This window comes from Equus quagga, chromosome 15, assembly GCF_021613505.1.
Source record: "Equus quagga isolate Etosha38 chromosome 15, UCLA_HA_Equagga_1.0, whole genome shotgun sequence".
Taxonomy (NCBI): domain Eukaryota; kingdom Metazoa; phylum Chordata; class Mammalia; order Perissodactyla; family Equidae; genus Equus; species Equus quagga.
This window is the reverse complement of record NC_060281.1, coordinates 525,723-542,927: the sequence shown is the minus strand read 5'-3', so window position 1 is coordinate 542,927 and position 17,205 is coordinate 525,723. Positions and strand designations below refer to the sequence as shown.

Below are 17,205 nucleotides of genomic sequence, written 5' to 3'. Positions count from 1 at the left end.
TTACTAAATGTGGTAACATATACTCAATTGTGGACAACAGGAAACCAGAAAAAAATCACATCAAGAAAAAAGTCATCCTTAATAACACTACATACCTAAATAGTGCTTATGACATACCAGGGGCGTTTTAGGCACTGTACATATACTAACTTACTTAGCCCTCACAAAACCTGGGAAATAGACATAGGCATTTATATGGTCCTGGAAAAAACCCTTATGCTTTGCAGAATTACACACTAACAATAACAGAGTTTATTGGAAAAACAACCACAACAGTCAAAACCTGTGTACTGTAGCACCATGTGCCATACAACTAAGAGAAACACTAATTGCTACCTTCAGAGAAATTTTGACAGCCAGAGGGGCAGTTGGGAGTGGCTGGAGGGGATGCTGGCTTGTGCGCACTGGCAACGTAGCTGAGCATGAAGAGCAAAGACAGCGCAGAGGCGTTGAAAGCAGGCAAGGAGGAAGTGTGACCTGCCAAGAGCCAAAAGGTGTGTGAGGCTAGAGGTGTGCTAATGGGCCGGAGTTTTCTTCGTGAGAAGTTTTTGATTACTAATTTAATCTCTTTACTTTTTATTGATTTATTTTGTTTTTCGATTTCTTTTGAGTCAGCAATAGTTTATGTCTTTCTAGGAATCTGTCAATTTCATCTACAATTTTCTGGCATAAAATTGTTCTTAGAATAGTATTCCCCCATCGTCTCTTTTATCCCTGGAAGATTGGTGGCAACGACCCCTATTTCATTCCTGATTTTAGTAATTTAATCTTCTCTCTTTTTTCTTTGTCATCCTAGCTAAAGGTCTGTTAATCTTTTTGATCTTTTTAAAAAACCAAGTTTTGGTTTGATTGATTTTTGTCTATTGTTTTTTCTATCCTCTATTTCATTTATTTTCACTCTAATCTTTATTATTTCTTTCCTCCTGTTTGCTTGGGTTTAGTTTTTTTCTTTTTCTGGTTTCTTTCAGGAGACAGTTGTTATTGATTTGAGTTCTTCCTTCCTTTTAATATGAAGATTCATAGCTATAAATTTACCTCTGTACACTGCTTTTGCTGCATCTCATAAGTTTTGGTATGCTGTGGTTTCGTTTTCATTCACCTCAAACTATTTTCAAATTTCCCTTGTAATTTCTTCTTTGAATCATTGGTTAGTTAGCAACATGCTGTTTGCTTTCTACATATTTATTCCCTGCTAAAATGTCCTTCTGTTAATGATTTCTAATGTCATTCCACTGTGGTCAGAGAAAGCACTTTGTATGACTTCTGCCCTTATAAATTTATTGAGATTTGTGGCCTCACATAGGATGTATCCTGAGGAACGTTCCATGTGCACGTCAGGAAGTGTGTATTCTGCTGTTGTTGAATGGATCATTCTATCGCTGTAAGTCAGCTTGGTTGGTTTTGGTGTTTCTCAGGTCTACTTCCTTGCTGATCTATTGTCTAAATGTTCTATCCATTATTGAGAGTGGGACATTGAAGTCTCCGGCTACTATTGGTGAATTCTCTATTTCTCCTTTCAATCTGTCAGCTGTGCTTTGTGCAGCTCAGCACTATGTTGTTAAGTGCATATATGCTTATACTTGCATATCTTCTTGATGGCTTGACCTTTTTATTATTATAAAATGTCCTTCTTTGTCTCTGGTAACATTTTTTTTGTCTTGAAGTCTATTTTGTCTGATATTAGTATGGCCACTCCAGCTCTCTTTTGGTCACTATTTGTGTGGTATATCCTTTCTATCCTTCTACCTCCACTTACTTGTAACTTTGAATCTAAAGGGTCTCTTGAAGACAGCATATACAGTCATGCACTGCAAAATGAAGTTTCAGTCAGTGATGAATTGCATATACAATGGTGGTCCCATAATACTATAATAGAGCTGAAAAATTCCTATCACCTGTGATGTCATAGCCATCACGATGTCATAGCCATCACAATGTCATAGCACAAAACGTTACCCAAGTGTTTGTGGTGATGCTGGTGTAGACAAACCTACTGCACTGCCAGTCGTATAAAAGTATATCACATGCAATTGTGTACAGTACCTAATACTGGATAATAAGTGACTATGTTACAGGTTTACATATTTACTATACTGTACTTTTTACTGTTGAAGTGTACTCTTTCTACTTTTAAGCAAAAAAGTTTACTGTAAAACAATATGCTGTGTTACACTGGCAGCAGCCTCATACATCCTGTGTTTACCACCTCTCTTGATTGCATCATTTTCTCCTGTAGTTGATTTAATCTCAGGGCCCTTAAGTAGACAAAATTCACTGCTACTTCCCACTGAGAGACCACATTGAGTGATTGACCTGGAAACAAAATTAAAAGTGATTAAGGACTACAAAGGTGGAAAATCAGTGATGGTTATTGCTCACCAGTCAGGATGTCCTGTTCCACCAGGGCTATGATCCTGAGGAACAAGGACAAAGTGAGGGAGTCTGTTTAAGGATCTGCTTCATTGAAGGCAATGAGACTAACAGAAATTCAAGAGGGGCCTAGATCAGACGTGGAGAATCTTCTAATGACCTGGATTGAAGACCAGACACAGAATCGTATCCCTCTCAGCACCGTGATGACCGTAGTCAAAGCAAAAAGTCTGCCTGCAATGTTGAAAGAAAAGGTCAGACCTGACTATGATGTTGAATTCACTGCTAGCTCTGGGTGGTTTAAACGATTCAGGAGTCATTATTCATTACATCATGTGAAAGTGCTGAGTCTGCGAGTGCTGATGTGACAGCAGCTGAAGAAGTTTTGGAAATTCTAGGTAAGCTGATTGTGGAGGAAAATTCCTTGCCAGAGCAAATATTCACTATGGATGGAAGCTCCCTATTCTGGAAACAGATGCCTGAAAGGACTTTCATCCATAACAAGACTAAGTCAATGCGAAGTGTCAAAGCTTTAAAGGACAGGATAGCAGACTTTCTTGGGGGCAACGTTGCAGGCTACAAATTCAAACCCTTTATGATCTGGCACAGGGAGAAGCCCAGGGCCTTCAAACATATTAATAAGGGCACACTGCCAGTGTACTACAGCAGCAATAATAAGTCATAGATGAACCAGCTCCTCTTCCAAGATGCCCTCCTGAATTGCTATGCCAGTGAAATGAAGAAGTACTGTTTGGAGAATAACATATATTTCAAGATTTTGCTTGTTGTTGATAATGCTCCCAGTGTCCTCCTTTAATTGGTGACCTTCATCCCAATAAAATATCAAAGTGGTCTTTCTCCCTCCAAACACCACCTCTTTGGTCCAACCAATGGAGCAAGGAGTTAGCAGCTCTTAAGTTCTACCACCTGAGGACGACCTTTGCCCAGGCTATTGCTGCAATTGAGGAAGACACTGAGAAGTCATAGGAAAGGTACAGAACCTAGGGTGGAATTCACAAGGTGACAGCACAATCTAATTGTATCTCAAATGTATAAAACAACTTTAATGAAGGAGAGCAGAGAGGGGAAAGGTGGTTTACTTGAGTTGATAAAATTGTTTTCGATGAGGTATGGGTTAACAGTTCTGATGCCGCTATAGATGTGCACTGGAAATGAGCAATTAAGCAAGTTGGTGGTGGAAGGTGGGAGCCAGGTTCTCACCGTTAGAATAGGATGTCACAGGTAAGCAAGAGGAGAAGGCTAGGGTGATCCATGGGCAATGAGTTAGAGTTGGAGACATTAGTATGCATTCATTTTTAGCTTAATGTACATGTAAATTGTTATAGAATATTTAAGGTGTACGCACTGTTTAGTATAAACAGACATATTTCCTTGTGCTGCCAACTGAAAGGACCTAGATACGACACCACCCCAATAACCAGAACCACACCTAGCACCCATGTCTTGGTTTCTAGAGCATTCTCCAATAAAATAAAATCTAGCATTTCATGGGGAAATAGCTGATTCTAGGACTGGACCAGGAAATATACAACATGATCCTGAAGTATCTTATAATTTCAGAATATTAGGAAATCCTCAAGAAAAAATTCCACAGTGACGATGGTGCAGTAAGTTAAATAGTGTCTCTCCAAAATTCATGTTTACACAGAGCATAAGAATGTGACCTTATTTTGAAATAGGGTTTGTAGATCTGAAAATACTTAAGATGCGGTCATACTGAAATAAGGTGGGTCTTAAGTCCAATGACTGGTGTCCTTATGAGAAGAAAAGGCACACAGAGACACAGAGAGGAGAACGCCATGTGAAGACAGAGATGAGCAAGAGAGTGATGAGTCTCCAAGCCAAAAAATGCCAAGAATAGCCAGTGGCCACCAGAAGCTGGAAGGGACAAGGAGGATTCTTCCTTACAGCTTTCAGAGAGGGCACAGCCATGCCAACACCCTGCTTTCAAACGTCTGGCTTCCAGACTGAGAGAGAATACAGTTCTGTTGTGTCAAGCTACCAAGTTTTTGGTACTTTGTTACAGCAGCTCTAAGAAAGTAAAACAGAAAGCATGTCAAAGAGGCACAGACAACCTAAAGAGGGCCCAATGCCCAAAGCTGGAAGAATTGAGCAACAAAACAAATAAGGTAGTATTGGATTATGGCCCAAAATATAAAATAAATGTCCATAAGTCCATACTGATATAAATAAACGACTGAATAAATAAATATGTGGGGAAAAGAGAGAAATCTCTCATGTAGAAGAATTCCAAATAATTTACTTTCAAGTAGCTGGAGCATAATTCCCAGTCCTTAAATGTGGGCCATGCACAGTGACTTTATTTCAAAGAGCACAGGACGGAAAGGGAGAGAGTGCAACTCTACAGTGAAGTCTGTTCAACACCGCTTCAGCCAAGCGGTCGAGCTCATCACAACAACGTCATGTTGATAGTATGTACCTTTGATATGACATAACGAGAGTGATATTTTACTTCTGTGTCCTTCCTCCCAAGAACACATAGATCCAATCTGATCATGAGAAAAATGAATCCCAATTGAGGGAGATTCTACAAAATACCTGATCAGCACTCCTCAAAACTTTTGAGGTCATCAAAATCAGGGAAAGTCTAAGAAACAGTCACAGCCAAGAGGAGCCTCAGGAGATATAATGACTAATGTGATGTGGTGTCATGGATGGGATCCTGGGACAAAAAGGACAGTACGTAAAAACTAAGGAAATCTGGGTAAAGTATCTGCTTCACAAAAATCATTAACTGAAAGGATCCAATAAATATTTACAGAACATTCCACCCAAAAACAGCACAGAGAAATTCATTTTAAGTAGCCGTAGAATGTACACCAAGATTAACCACATTCTGGACCATAAAACAAACCTTAACAAATTTAAAAGAATCGAAATCTTAAAGAGTATGATTTCTGACCACAATTGAATCAAACCAGAAATCATTAACAGAAAGATAACAGGAAAAGTCAAACTCTTGGAAACTAAGCAACAGACTTCTAAATAGTCCATGAGTCAAAAAGGAACTATCAAGGAAAGTAAAAAATAAATTTCACTGAATGAAAAGAAAAATAAAGCATATCAAAACTTGTAGTATGCAACTAAAGCAGGTCTGATAGGGAAATTAATCTCACTAAAATCCACACATTAGAAAAGAGGAAAGCCTCAAATCATTCATCTAAGCTCCCACTTCCAGAGCCTAAAACAAGAAGAGCAAAATAAATCCAAAGCAAGCAGAAGGAATGAAATGATAGAGATAAGAGAAATCAATAAAATTGAAAACAAAAAGTAGATAAAATCATTGAAACAGAAATCCAATTCTTTGACAAGAACAAATTCCAGATGGTCCCTATGTCCTTTTGATACGTCCTCATCATTTTGGTGTTTTGCCAGTTTCTTACTTTCTGCTGAAATAAGATGTTACAAAGTCACGAAGCACTTTCCCTGTCCTGGTCATTGAAGCCTCTTTTTCTCCCAGAAGCACTGATTATTTTTGGAAAGAATGGTATTTACAAGCCAATGCAGGATGCTAGATGCCCTTATCGCTACTGGTGTGTCATTGCTTCTCAGGGTGCTCAGCGACAGAGCTTAGAATGTGTGTGTCTGTGTAAAGTGACTTCACTGTGATTACACTGATTTCAATTCAATACCACTGGGTACCTTCCAGCACTTTTTCTTTCCTATTTATAAATCCCTTCTTGAATAGTGACAAGTTCGGCTCCCATTATCCTCAAAGTATTTACTCATTTGCACAAGCAGAGAATACAAAGATAGTAGCTTCAGAATTAATCCATAATAAATTTGTTAACAAAAGCTCTTTTATCTGAAAATGCATTTATTTCCCTTCATTTTTTAAAGATATTTTTGCTGGACGTAGACATACAGGTTGACCAGTTTTCCTTACAGACATTGAAGAACTTGTCACATTTTCTTCTGGATTGAATTGTTTCTGAGAGGCTGATGTCATTTGAACTTGTGTTCCACTGTCTGTTATTACTTGTGATTGCTTTCAACAATTTCTTTTTGTCTTTGGTTTTCAGTCATTTTCCAGTGATATGCATAGATGTCATTTTCTTTGTATTTATCATGCATAGGATTCACTGAGCCTTTAAATCTGAAAATTTACATTTTCAATAAATACAGACTTTTTAGTAATTTTTTTTCAAATAATTTTTCTGCTTTATTGTCTCCCTCTTCTTTTGAGACTCTAATTGTACTTATCTTAGGACTACATCATATTGGTCCATAGGTCACTTTTTCCTTATAATTTTCTCTGTGTTTCTCAGATCATCATTTCTACTGCTGTAACTTCGACTTTACTAACCCTTCCTTCTGCCACCTCCAATTTGTTGTTACGCCCGTCAGTGAATATTTTTTTCAGATTGTGAAACTTTTCAGTTAATGAATTTCCATTTGGTTCTTTTGTTTGCTTGTTTTTTAATTTCCATTTTTCTGTGGAGATGCCCTATCTGTTCCTTCATTGTGACTCTGGTTTTTCTTTAGTTTTTGAATATGTTTGTTGTAACTTCTGTGGAGTCCTCATCTACTGACTAACTTCTGTGTTATGTTAGAGTCTGTTCCTGTCGACTCCCTTCTCCCTCGACTATGAACACATTTTCTATTTCTTCACATATCTAGCAATTTTTAAATTTTATACTGAACTTTGTGGACAATCCATTATAGAGATTGAATTTTATTATTGGCCTCTGAAAAGGCTTGCTCTTTTTTTTTTAGGAATGAGTTCATTTGGCTGAACTGAGCCTATGAGCTCTGCTTTCCTTGCATTTGGCAGCAGCTCAGTTCTCTCAGCCCTTTAGCTCTTTGATTTCCTTGTAATCTCTCCCACGGTTGCATAATTCAAGGGTCAACCGAGGATTTGGATGTAGATTTTTAGGGCTTCCACTCTGTAGAGCCCTCCTTGTCAGCGTGTCCCCCTCACATTCCAGTCGTTAGGGTAGTGCCTAAATGCATCCATCAGCTTCTATAGCCAGCAAGACACTGGTTTTCTGCTTCAGTTGCAACTCCCCATCGCTGGACTGGAAACAGTCCTTACAAACGGAAATCTCTGTGTCCTCTCTTTTCAAAGATGATTCCGCTCAAGTTTCTGCTTGCTTTTACCTTACGCCCATGCCTTCAAATAACTGCTGTTTCAAGTAGTACTTTGTACAGGGCTTATAATTGTGGTCTGCAGTAGGGTCAGCCCAGATCAAGATAATCCACCAGAATATTGCTTATTACCAGAAGCAGCACCTGTGCCTGCTCATTTTTGATGATCTCTTAAAGATTTTTTTTTCTTTTTTCTTTCCTTAGACATATTACACAAATGCACTTTATATTTTGCATCTGATCATTCTGATTCTTGAACATTTTACAGGTCCATTATTCATTCTTTCTCTTATGTTGGCTTTTGTTCCTTATCTATTTGTAAATTTTCTCTTATCGTGAGTTCACATTTGCTGGTACTTTTTTTCACTTTGAGGTCTGCATTTAATGTTCTTCTTTCCTGGGAAGTTTCCATGTATATTTGTGTTATTTTCAGTTTTTGGTTTGTTTGTTTTTGTTAGACATAGAAAAGGATCCTCCAATTCAGAATCTTTTCAAACTAAATTCTAATTTTGGGGGTGGAACTAGGTAGTGAGAATTCTGGCTTCAAACCCAGATCAGTAGTTTTTCCCTCTCCCTCTAGAGCCAGGTCTGTGGGAGGCAAGTTTCTTTATTTATACAGTTCACGCTTTAAGCATGGGCGTCGCCCTTCAGGGGTTCTGGCTTTGTAACAGGATGTCTAATCCGAATCTCTTGTTTGTCTTGGTGCACAGCATCATCTCCTGAGTGCACCGCCTCCACCACCAGCACCGTGTGTGGGGTTCACTTCTAGGTCACTGAGGACGGAGGGTGCTCAGAGCAGCCATGGCTTCAGTGGTTGCCTACTGCACTAGATTTCTTCTTTGCCACAGTTTTTGACTTTTGACTTTTCCCTCACTTTCTGGCTAGCTCAGCTGGGCATTTAGAAAGATGTACTTTTAAAAAAAAAATCCAGCATTTTAAGTGTTTGGTAGCTGAATGGATTTTCAGGATATCTAATATACAATGTGGTCAACAGAGAAGTTCTTTCTTTATTTTAGTTTTAAGTAAATATTACTTTAGAGTTCTTTATTTACATTTAATTTATTTATTTTTATGTTTAACCCAAGTGTTGACAACGTTGTGGGAGCACAATTCATTCTGCTCAGCAGGAAGGTCCCCTGGGGCTGTCTTTAGCCTAGCGGCTCCCACACTGCACAGAGCAGAGATTTCGCTGTATTGATGCTGCTTTCACACCGTTTCTCAGGCTGAGGCTGGATTTTGTGTTCCTGTCTGAAGGTGTAAAACGTGCGTGCCACCTATAATCATGCTACTGATTGTCTTGGAACTGTGTTAGTAACCGGGTGGTCACTACCTATCTACAAAAGGGGATACAATTAAGTAGACTGTTGAAGGATTAAATCGTGTCTCAAGAGCACTTCTGTTTCTAAGACTTGATGAACTTAGAGTGAGGATCAGAAAACCATGGTTCTCCTACTACACTTAAATGAAATTTGAGTGGTCGTCTAATCCATTCATTCTTCTCAAGCAAAATGATAATGAAATTGCTTTTCATGGATTAGAATGTATTCTCTTTAAAGGTTTCCAAGGATAACAAGTTTTTAAGTGTCGTTGCAGTATTTATCATCTCTGACTCTACAGAAGCTTCTCTCTTCTACAATCTTGGCATCAATCCCGTGTGTCTATTGCCCCTTGGCTGCCACAGTCTTCTCCTGACGCCCCTGCAGAGAAATGCCAAAGGCATGTCAATATTTAGGAAGATGTGAGAATAATTCCCTTTTCTATCTTTATTAAACTACCAAAATCATTGTAACTTTACAAGGTAAGGATGGCACAGATGGCAGAGATCCTTCGCTATCTGCCTCTCTCAGCAGCTACTACTGCAAAACCACCACAATTTCACCCACCTCCCTGCCCTCCAATGTTTTGAAGCTGCTTACTAAAATGTCTCTGAGAAAGAAAACAAAACAACCATAAAAATCCAGCATTTTTTCTAGTCTTTAAATACTACGGTATTCTTTCACTTCCTCAAGCTGTTATGTCGAATGCAGTACTTGATACGAGCTATTAAATCAGTGTTCCATTTATTCTCCACTAGACAAGTTGATCCCTATTCTTTTCATCTCTTCTCACAAATTCAATCTTCTTATGCATTAGTAATGTCGATGGCTTTTCTCTGAAAGCTTAAGACTATGATTCTCATGCTCATCTCAAGATGAGTCATCATCTCAAGATGTTACTATATATAGTATATAAATTATATACAGTTGTTATATATTCATACACAAACACACACACACACACTTACACAAACATGTTTGGAAACCTTCCAGTTGATATAGATGGATGTCGCTAGACCTTTTAATTCTAAGCTTATTTATACATTAATAAATGTTCCTTAGTGTGAAAGCAATAAACCAAAGCTTTTCTGACACTCAAAGCCTTAATGTTTAAGACAGAACTAAAGTGGAAATAGAGTCATAGGTCGAATCATAGAATTTTATAGTTGAGAGACATATATATGTGATTTTTCTGAATCACACCACATACTTTTTGGTGGTAGATACACACAACACAAAATTTAGCATTTCAACCATTTCAAGACTACATTTCAATGGCATTTAGCATATTCAAAATGTTGTACAACCATCATCTCTATATGGTTCCAGACATTTTTATCACACCAAAAGCAAACCTAATGCCCACTCAGCAGTCACTCTCCATTCTCCCTTCTCCCAGCTCCTGGCTACCACTGATCTGCTCTCCATCTCTATGCATTTGGCTTTTCTGGGTATCTCAGACAAATAAAATCACATGTACACAATATATAGCCTTTTGTCTCTGGCTTCTTTCACTCAGCATGTTTGCGAGCTTCATCCGTGTTGTAGAAGGTATCAATATGTCATTCCTTTTATGACTAAATAATATTCCACTGTATGGATATGACATGTTTTTTCATGAGTTCATTAGATGATGGTGATTTGGGGTTTTCTTCCCCTTTTTGGCTATTGTGAAGAGTGCTGCTATGAACATTATTGTACAAGTTTTTTCTTTTGAGGAAGATTAGCCATGAGCTAACACCTGCTGCCAATCCTCCTCTTTTTGCTGAGGAAGACTGGCCCTGAGCTAACATCCATGCCCATCTTCCTCTACTTTATATGTGGGATGTCTGCCACAGCATGGCTTTGCCAAGTGGTGCCATGTCCGTACCTGGGATCCAAACCAGTGAACCCCGGGCCACTGAAGCAGAACATGCAAACTTAACTGCTGCACCACCAGGCTGCCCCTCTTGTACAAGTGTTTGACCACATGTGCATGTTTTAATTTCTTTTGGGAACTGCTTGGTCATATGGCAATTCCATGGTTAAGTTACCGAAGAATGGCCAAACTGCTTTCCCCAGGGGAAACCATTTTACATTCACAAATTTCTCCAGGAATGCATGAACACTTCTTATTTCCCAGTTTTTGGGTACAGCCTTCTAAGCGGATGTGAAGCGGCATCACCTTGTGGTACACATTTGCGTTTCCCTAAGGACACATGGTACTGTACATCTGCATGTGCTTGTCGGCCATTTGCGTATTCCTTGGAGAAATGTCTGTTCAAGTCCTTGGCCCATTTTTAAACACGTTTTTTGTCCTTTTGTTGTTGAGTTGTAGGAGTTCTTTACATGTACTAAACACTAGAGCCTTTTCAGATACACAATTTGCAAATATTTTCTCCCACACTGTGAGTTGTCTTTTCACTCTCTTGATCGTGTCCTTTGGTGCACAAAAGGTTTTAATTTTGATGAAGTCCAATTTATCCATTATGTTCTTGTTGTTGCTCGTGCTTTCGACGCATATCTAAGCATCCATTGCCAAATCCAACAGCGTGATTTCCCCCCACTTTTTATTCTAAGCGTTTTAGTCCTAGATCTTACACATGTATTTTTGGTCCATTTTGAGTTAATTTTTTATATTATGTGAGGTAGGGATCATACTTTGTTCTTTTGCATTTGGACATCCATTTTTCTCAGAATCATTTGTTGAGGAGACTATTCTTTCCTCCATCAAAAAATCTTGGCACTCTTGTCAAAAATCAGTTGGTCAAAGATGTAAGGGTTGATTTCTGAACTCTCGATTCTATTTCATTGACCCATATGTCTATCCTTATGCCAGGACCAAACTGTTTTGACTACTGTAGTTTGTAATAAACTTTGAAATTGAGAAGTACGCGTTCTCCAACTTTGTTCTTTTTTCTCTTGATTGTTTTAACTATCAGGGGTAATTTGCAATTTCACATAAATTTTAGTATTTTTTCCATCTCTGCAAAAAAGGCCATTGGGATTTTGATTGATGTTGCATCAAATTTGTAGAAAGTATTGCTATCTTAACAATATTACATTTTCCAATCTATAAACAAGAGATGTCTTTCCTTTTGCTTTTTTCATTTTTAATTTCTTTCACATTATTTTTGTAGTTTTCAATATATAAACTTTGCACCTCCTTGGCTAAATTTATCCCTAAATAGTTTATTCTTTTTTGATGCTTTTATAAAAGGGTTTTTTCCCTCAATTTCCTTTTTGGATCGTTCATCATTAGGGTTTTAAAATATAACTGTTTTTTTGTGTGTTGATCTTGTATCCTACGACTTGGGGTAATTTGTGTATTAGCTCTAAAAAATTTTTTGTTAATTCTTTAGGATTCCATCTGTGTAAGTTCACATCATCTGTGGAAAGAGACAGTTTGACTTCTTCCTTTCTGATCTGGATGTGTTTTATTCCTTTTTATTGTCTAGTTGTTTTTGCTGGAACTTCCAGTAAAACAGTGACTAGAAGTAGTAAAAGCAGGCATTCTTGTCTTGTTCCTGATCTTATAGAGAAGGCCTTCAATCTTTCATCACAGAGTGTGATATTAGCTGTTTTTTTCAAAATTATCCTTTATCATGCTAAGTTTCTTTCTATTCCTAGTAGGGGAGTGTTGGAGTGTTTTACTCGTGAAAGATTATTGGATCTCGTCAAATGCTTTTCCACAACAATTAACACGATTGTGGCATTTTTCTTCCTTCATTCTGTTAATACTGGCCACCATATCGATCGGTTTCCATATGTTGAACCACCTTTGCTTTCTTGGGGTAAATCTCACATGGCATATAATCCTTTTAACACGCTGCAGAAGTCATGTGGCTGGTGTTCTGTTGAGGATTTTTACCTTTATGTTCATCAGGGACATTGGTCTATAGTTTTCCTTTCTTGTAGTGTCTTGGTCTGGCTTTGTTTTCAAAGTACTGCTGGGCTCATAGGGTGAGTTAAGAAGTGTTCCCTCCTCTTTTATTTTTTGGTAGAGTTTTCTTCATTTTTTTTTCTTTCTGCTCCTCAAACTGGATAATTTCAGCTATTCTATCTTCAAATTCATTGATTCTTTCTTCTGCCTGCTCAAATCAATGTTGATATCTTTCAGTGAATTTTTCACTTTAGCTATTATAGTTTTCAGCTTCTGAAACTTTTTTTCATTGAGGTAACATTGTTTCATAACATTATATGGATTTCAGGCGTACATGATTATAATTGAACTTATGTAGACACTACATTGTGCTCACCACCAAAAGTCTAGTTTCCATCCATCACCATTTGATTGAACACAGGACAGAAACTAATTTTTTAACTCAATAGATCTTTATTGGGTGCATACGACATGCTAAAACTATCCTAAAAAGGATGATACAACCACGAACAAAGCAGCCTGCAATCTTGTCTCAGAAGTTTACGTGCTTCTGAGAACACGTGAAATGCCAGAGCTACCTGGTCAACCACCTGGACCCGGGGGATGGCATCTGCTGATGTAGAGAAAGACTTACAGGAATGAAGCCACACCCATCCTTTATTACCGCCTGTGACTGTTTTTGTGGTACAACGATAGAACTGAGCAGTTCCAACAAAACTGAAAATATTTACTATTTGGTCCTTTACAGAAAACATTTGCAGACTCCTGAACTAAGGTTGTGATACTGAATTTTGAGAGGAATAAAACCAGAGCCCCTATGTCACGCAAAAACGTGTGCACGTTATGATTACATTGTGTTTCAAACATGTAGGAAAGGAAGAATGAATTAATAAAGGATATTTATTTTATCTCAAGGTGGCAAAGAAATTTCTTAATGTAAAAGAGAAATGCCATAAGGAAAACATTGATAAATCTCCTTTCCAGTTACCTATGTCTACAGTTTAGCCCTTATGTACGTCTGAGATTTTTAATATAATTTGCACATCACTCTGTCGTTAAACTCTCCATACAAATGGACAACTATGGCCTAATTTTAGGTGATAGCATGGCTCTATAATTATGCAGCGTCAGAGAAGATCCCTTCCAAATTTATATGGTGGGCTCGGCCTAAAGCAAAGAGGATTTATAAATATTACACTTTCATGACAATTATCTCAGAAGCATCGACACTGGGTGACAGACGTTGACCAACGTGCTCAACCTCAAAAACAACCGAGTCCACCTGGAGACGCAGGAAACTGGTGAGCATCTCCTTACTGACTTTAAGGAAGGAAAGGACCTAGACTATGTGTCACGGCCACATGCACCACAGGGAGGACGCAGTTCTGAGCACTGGAAAAAGGATATCAATATTGCAACAGTGCTGGTGCACAGTAGGACCTAGGAAACGGAAAACATGAGCTCTTGAACACCGCAACTCTCTTCAGCACACCCCTCAGCACAGTTTCTTTCTTTCTTTTTTTGGCCTTCGGGGCACAGAGATTAGAGATCAGCGCCGTTTCTTTGCACCCTAGAGAACAAGACTAGTACTATAAATTCTCTAGAAAGTGCTTGGCCTCACTTCCTAGAAATGGGAAAGCAGTTACCATACAAATATCTCAGCTGTATTCTACCACAGACTTCTAGGAGCATTGCTGGCTTGTAAAAAGGTGTAAACTAATATGCTTTTTATTGTCTTTCTTAGTCTTGAAGGAATTGTAGATTTAAGTAAAACTTTTTTAGAGCAAGGCTCACGTCATCATCTATATAAACCAATGTATTTTGTGACCACCAAAGATACCACATTAACTTTGTCTTGTAACCCACCATAAGAATGTCAATTAACGTCCAATTAAACCCATGATGGACACATTAAATTCCCGTTGGTTTGAAACATTTCAGTAGATGCTTTGGAATGTGTTCCCCCTGGAGATTTTTCTGGTAATTATTAAAGAACATTGGTGCCTCAGGAGCTGGATCTCTCCGTCACATGTCTGCACGGCTTTCCAATCATCTGAGTGTGATAATGTTTTAACTGGAAATCACAGGTGATGAGACAGCAGAGACGCTGGCTGAGGCGAGCCAGGCACTGACACCCACGCATTTAGGAACAAGATGCCTCCACCAACTGGCAACCGTCTCGGTTACACACGAAGGTCATGCTTATGGTGGAACACTTCTCAGGCCTATTTTGGAAACCTCAGATTAAATGACATCTCAACCACTCAGGATCGTTAATAACGAAGACACAATTTTAAAGAGGTCACAAATTTGCAAAAGGCGTTTTCCACTGGGCTCTGAAACTGTAAATGTCTGTTTTCATGAGGTTTATTTCCGTGTGTTGTGCATCTGAACTACAGCTTTGAAAGCAACCAGGAGCTGTTAACAGTGGCCCAGTGTTCAGCTCTGCACGAATCCCCCGCTTCATTCCTCCTGGCCTCTCGGCTCCCTCAGGCTTCGTTTGCTGTGGAGAGTAACAGCAAATCTGTCTGGGGAGGGGGGCTTTAAGAATGTTAGAAAACAGCAACAACAACAAAATCCTAATGCCCCAGCTGCTGGGCGGATGCAGAGCCTACAAGTGGCCACCAGTGCCCAGAGAGTGTCATGCTCATCTCCTTGATAGAGAAGGAAGTTAGCTGACTAAAATTCACTTTCATATAAACTTAGAAATCACAAACTTATATGAGATTAAAAAACAAAACCTACTTTTTGATGCTTTAGTACAGGGCACAGTGATTTGGGGAAAGAGAGGGAGAGTAAGATATCAGAAAAAAGGGTACAGAAGCTAAGCCTGCTGTGCGGCTCTGAAATGAGAGGCTGCAGAACAGCATGCACGAGTGACCAGCTCTGCTCCCCACGTCTGGCCTGGGGAAGGGATTACAATGATACCCAGAACAACTAGGAGACGGTGAGTGGACTGGGATTAGCCCCAAATGAATTGGACAAAACTCAGACGGAATAACCATGAGATGCTATGAAACGATGACCAACATTACTGTGTCTTTCCTCCTGGTTCATGGGAACTAAGAATGAGCTGGATCTTTTGCAGCAAAGGAGTATTTCCAGCTCTTACAAACAGTGTTAGGTTGCAGAGACAGGAGTGCTGTAACACAGCCATCTTCTCAGCTACATTCGCACTGGAAATAACAGACCAAAAAAACAGAGCTGAACAAGCCTTAGTGATGCTTTGGATCATGACATTCTGGGCTGCAGATAGGGAAACTGAGGTACTGAGTGGCTTGTGAGCCAAATTTACGTGTGTGTGGACACATAACACACACACGCCCGCCCCTGATGTGACCCACCCTCTGCCAGCGCAGCTTTCGTCATTTTGATAATCAAGCCCAGTGTAAAAGATCTTCCGTAAGCAGCACTGTTCTCCCAACCAATATTAACAAACACGTAGATAGTACAGCGGGCCGAATCTCTGAGAAAATGCATCGACAATTATCTGAAAGGACACACTCGAAACCAGCAGCAGGACCGCCTCAAAGGAGCAAAGGGGGAGAGCAAGGTCGGTGGTCAGAGGCAATTTTAGCCTTGTCTATTATGTTCTAATTTTGGACTAAGAGAATGCCTTCATATACTATTTGCATAAATAAAAAATCAATTAAAAAATAGTGTTAGTAGATATATAAGTTAATCTTAGCATATGTACATACTCTTTTTGCTTTCTCAGATTTATATTTTTAAAAATTCTTTTTTAAAAAATTTTATATTTTCTTTTTTGAGGAAGATTAGCCCTGAGCTAACCACTGCCAATCCTCCTCGTTTTGCTGAGGAAGACTGGCCCTGAGCTCACATTCGTGCCCATCTTCCTCTACTTTACATGTGGGATGCCTGCCACAGCATGGTGTGCCAAACGGTGCCATGTCCACACCCAGGATCCGAACCAGCGAACCCCAGGCTGCCAAAGCAGAATGTGCACACTTAACTGGTGTGCCACCAGGCCGGCTTCTATTTTTAAAAATTCTTAAGACAGAGAATACATATCATCATATCCTCAATCATAGTTGTATTATCTCAAATAACTATGTCTGAATATGCGTATCATGAGTCAGTTCTTTGCCCTCCAATTTTTACCAAAACCTCCCATGTATTTTTTCTATCTAATTGATAGATTACTACATCTCAAATCCCACAAAAGATTGATTTTCCTTCTATGGTGCCTACCAGCAAACCAGGCACTGGGTAAGCGAAGTTACTATCAATCTTCAGAGAAACTTGAAACTTCCAGGAAACCAAAATATTTACAAAGAAAAAGAGAAGTGGAATTTCAGACATACAAAAATTTCATGAAAAGATGCTAGAAATAGACAAACTGAAGGTGTTAATCCAGTGCTCCCTCTAACTGGAGCGGGTCTGCTGTCGTGTGACGGGAGGCAGCCTCGTCTGCAGAGCTGACGCTGTCGTGTTTACCAAATTTGGGATAGTGTTCACGTCTACATTTTGATAATTTTGATATTTTGAACATACTCATACATCACA

At 39.0% G+C, this 17,205-nt stretch overlaps 1 protein-coding gene across 1 annotated transcript in view; it reads right to left on the bottom strand.

Moving 5' to 3' along the window:
- Positions 1-325: 325 nt before the first annotated feature.
- The window catches only part of LOC124226451 (serine/arginine repetitive matrix protein 2-like), a 63,898-nt gene continuing 47,018 nt past the window's right edge, over positions 326-17,205 (bottom strand). Inside the window, exons 4-5 of the mRNA XM_046639770.1 lie at positions 2,380-2,414; positions 326-477 (exon numbers count right to left, since the gene is read on the bottom strand). Of these exons, the coding sequence (XP_046495726.1) occupies positions 326-477; positions 2,380-2,414 (187 nt within the window). The remainder of the gene's footprint in view (positions 478-2,379; positions 2,415-17,205) is intronic.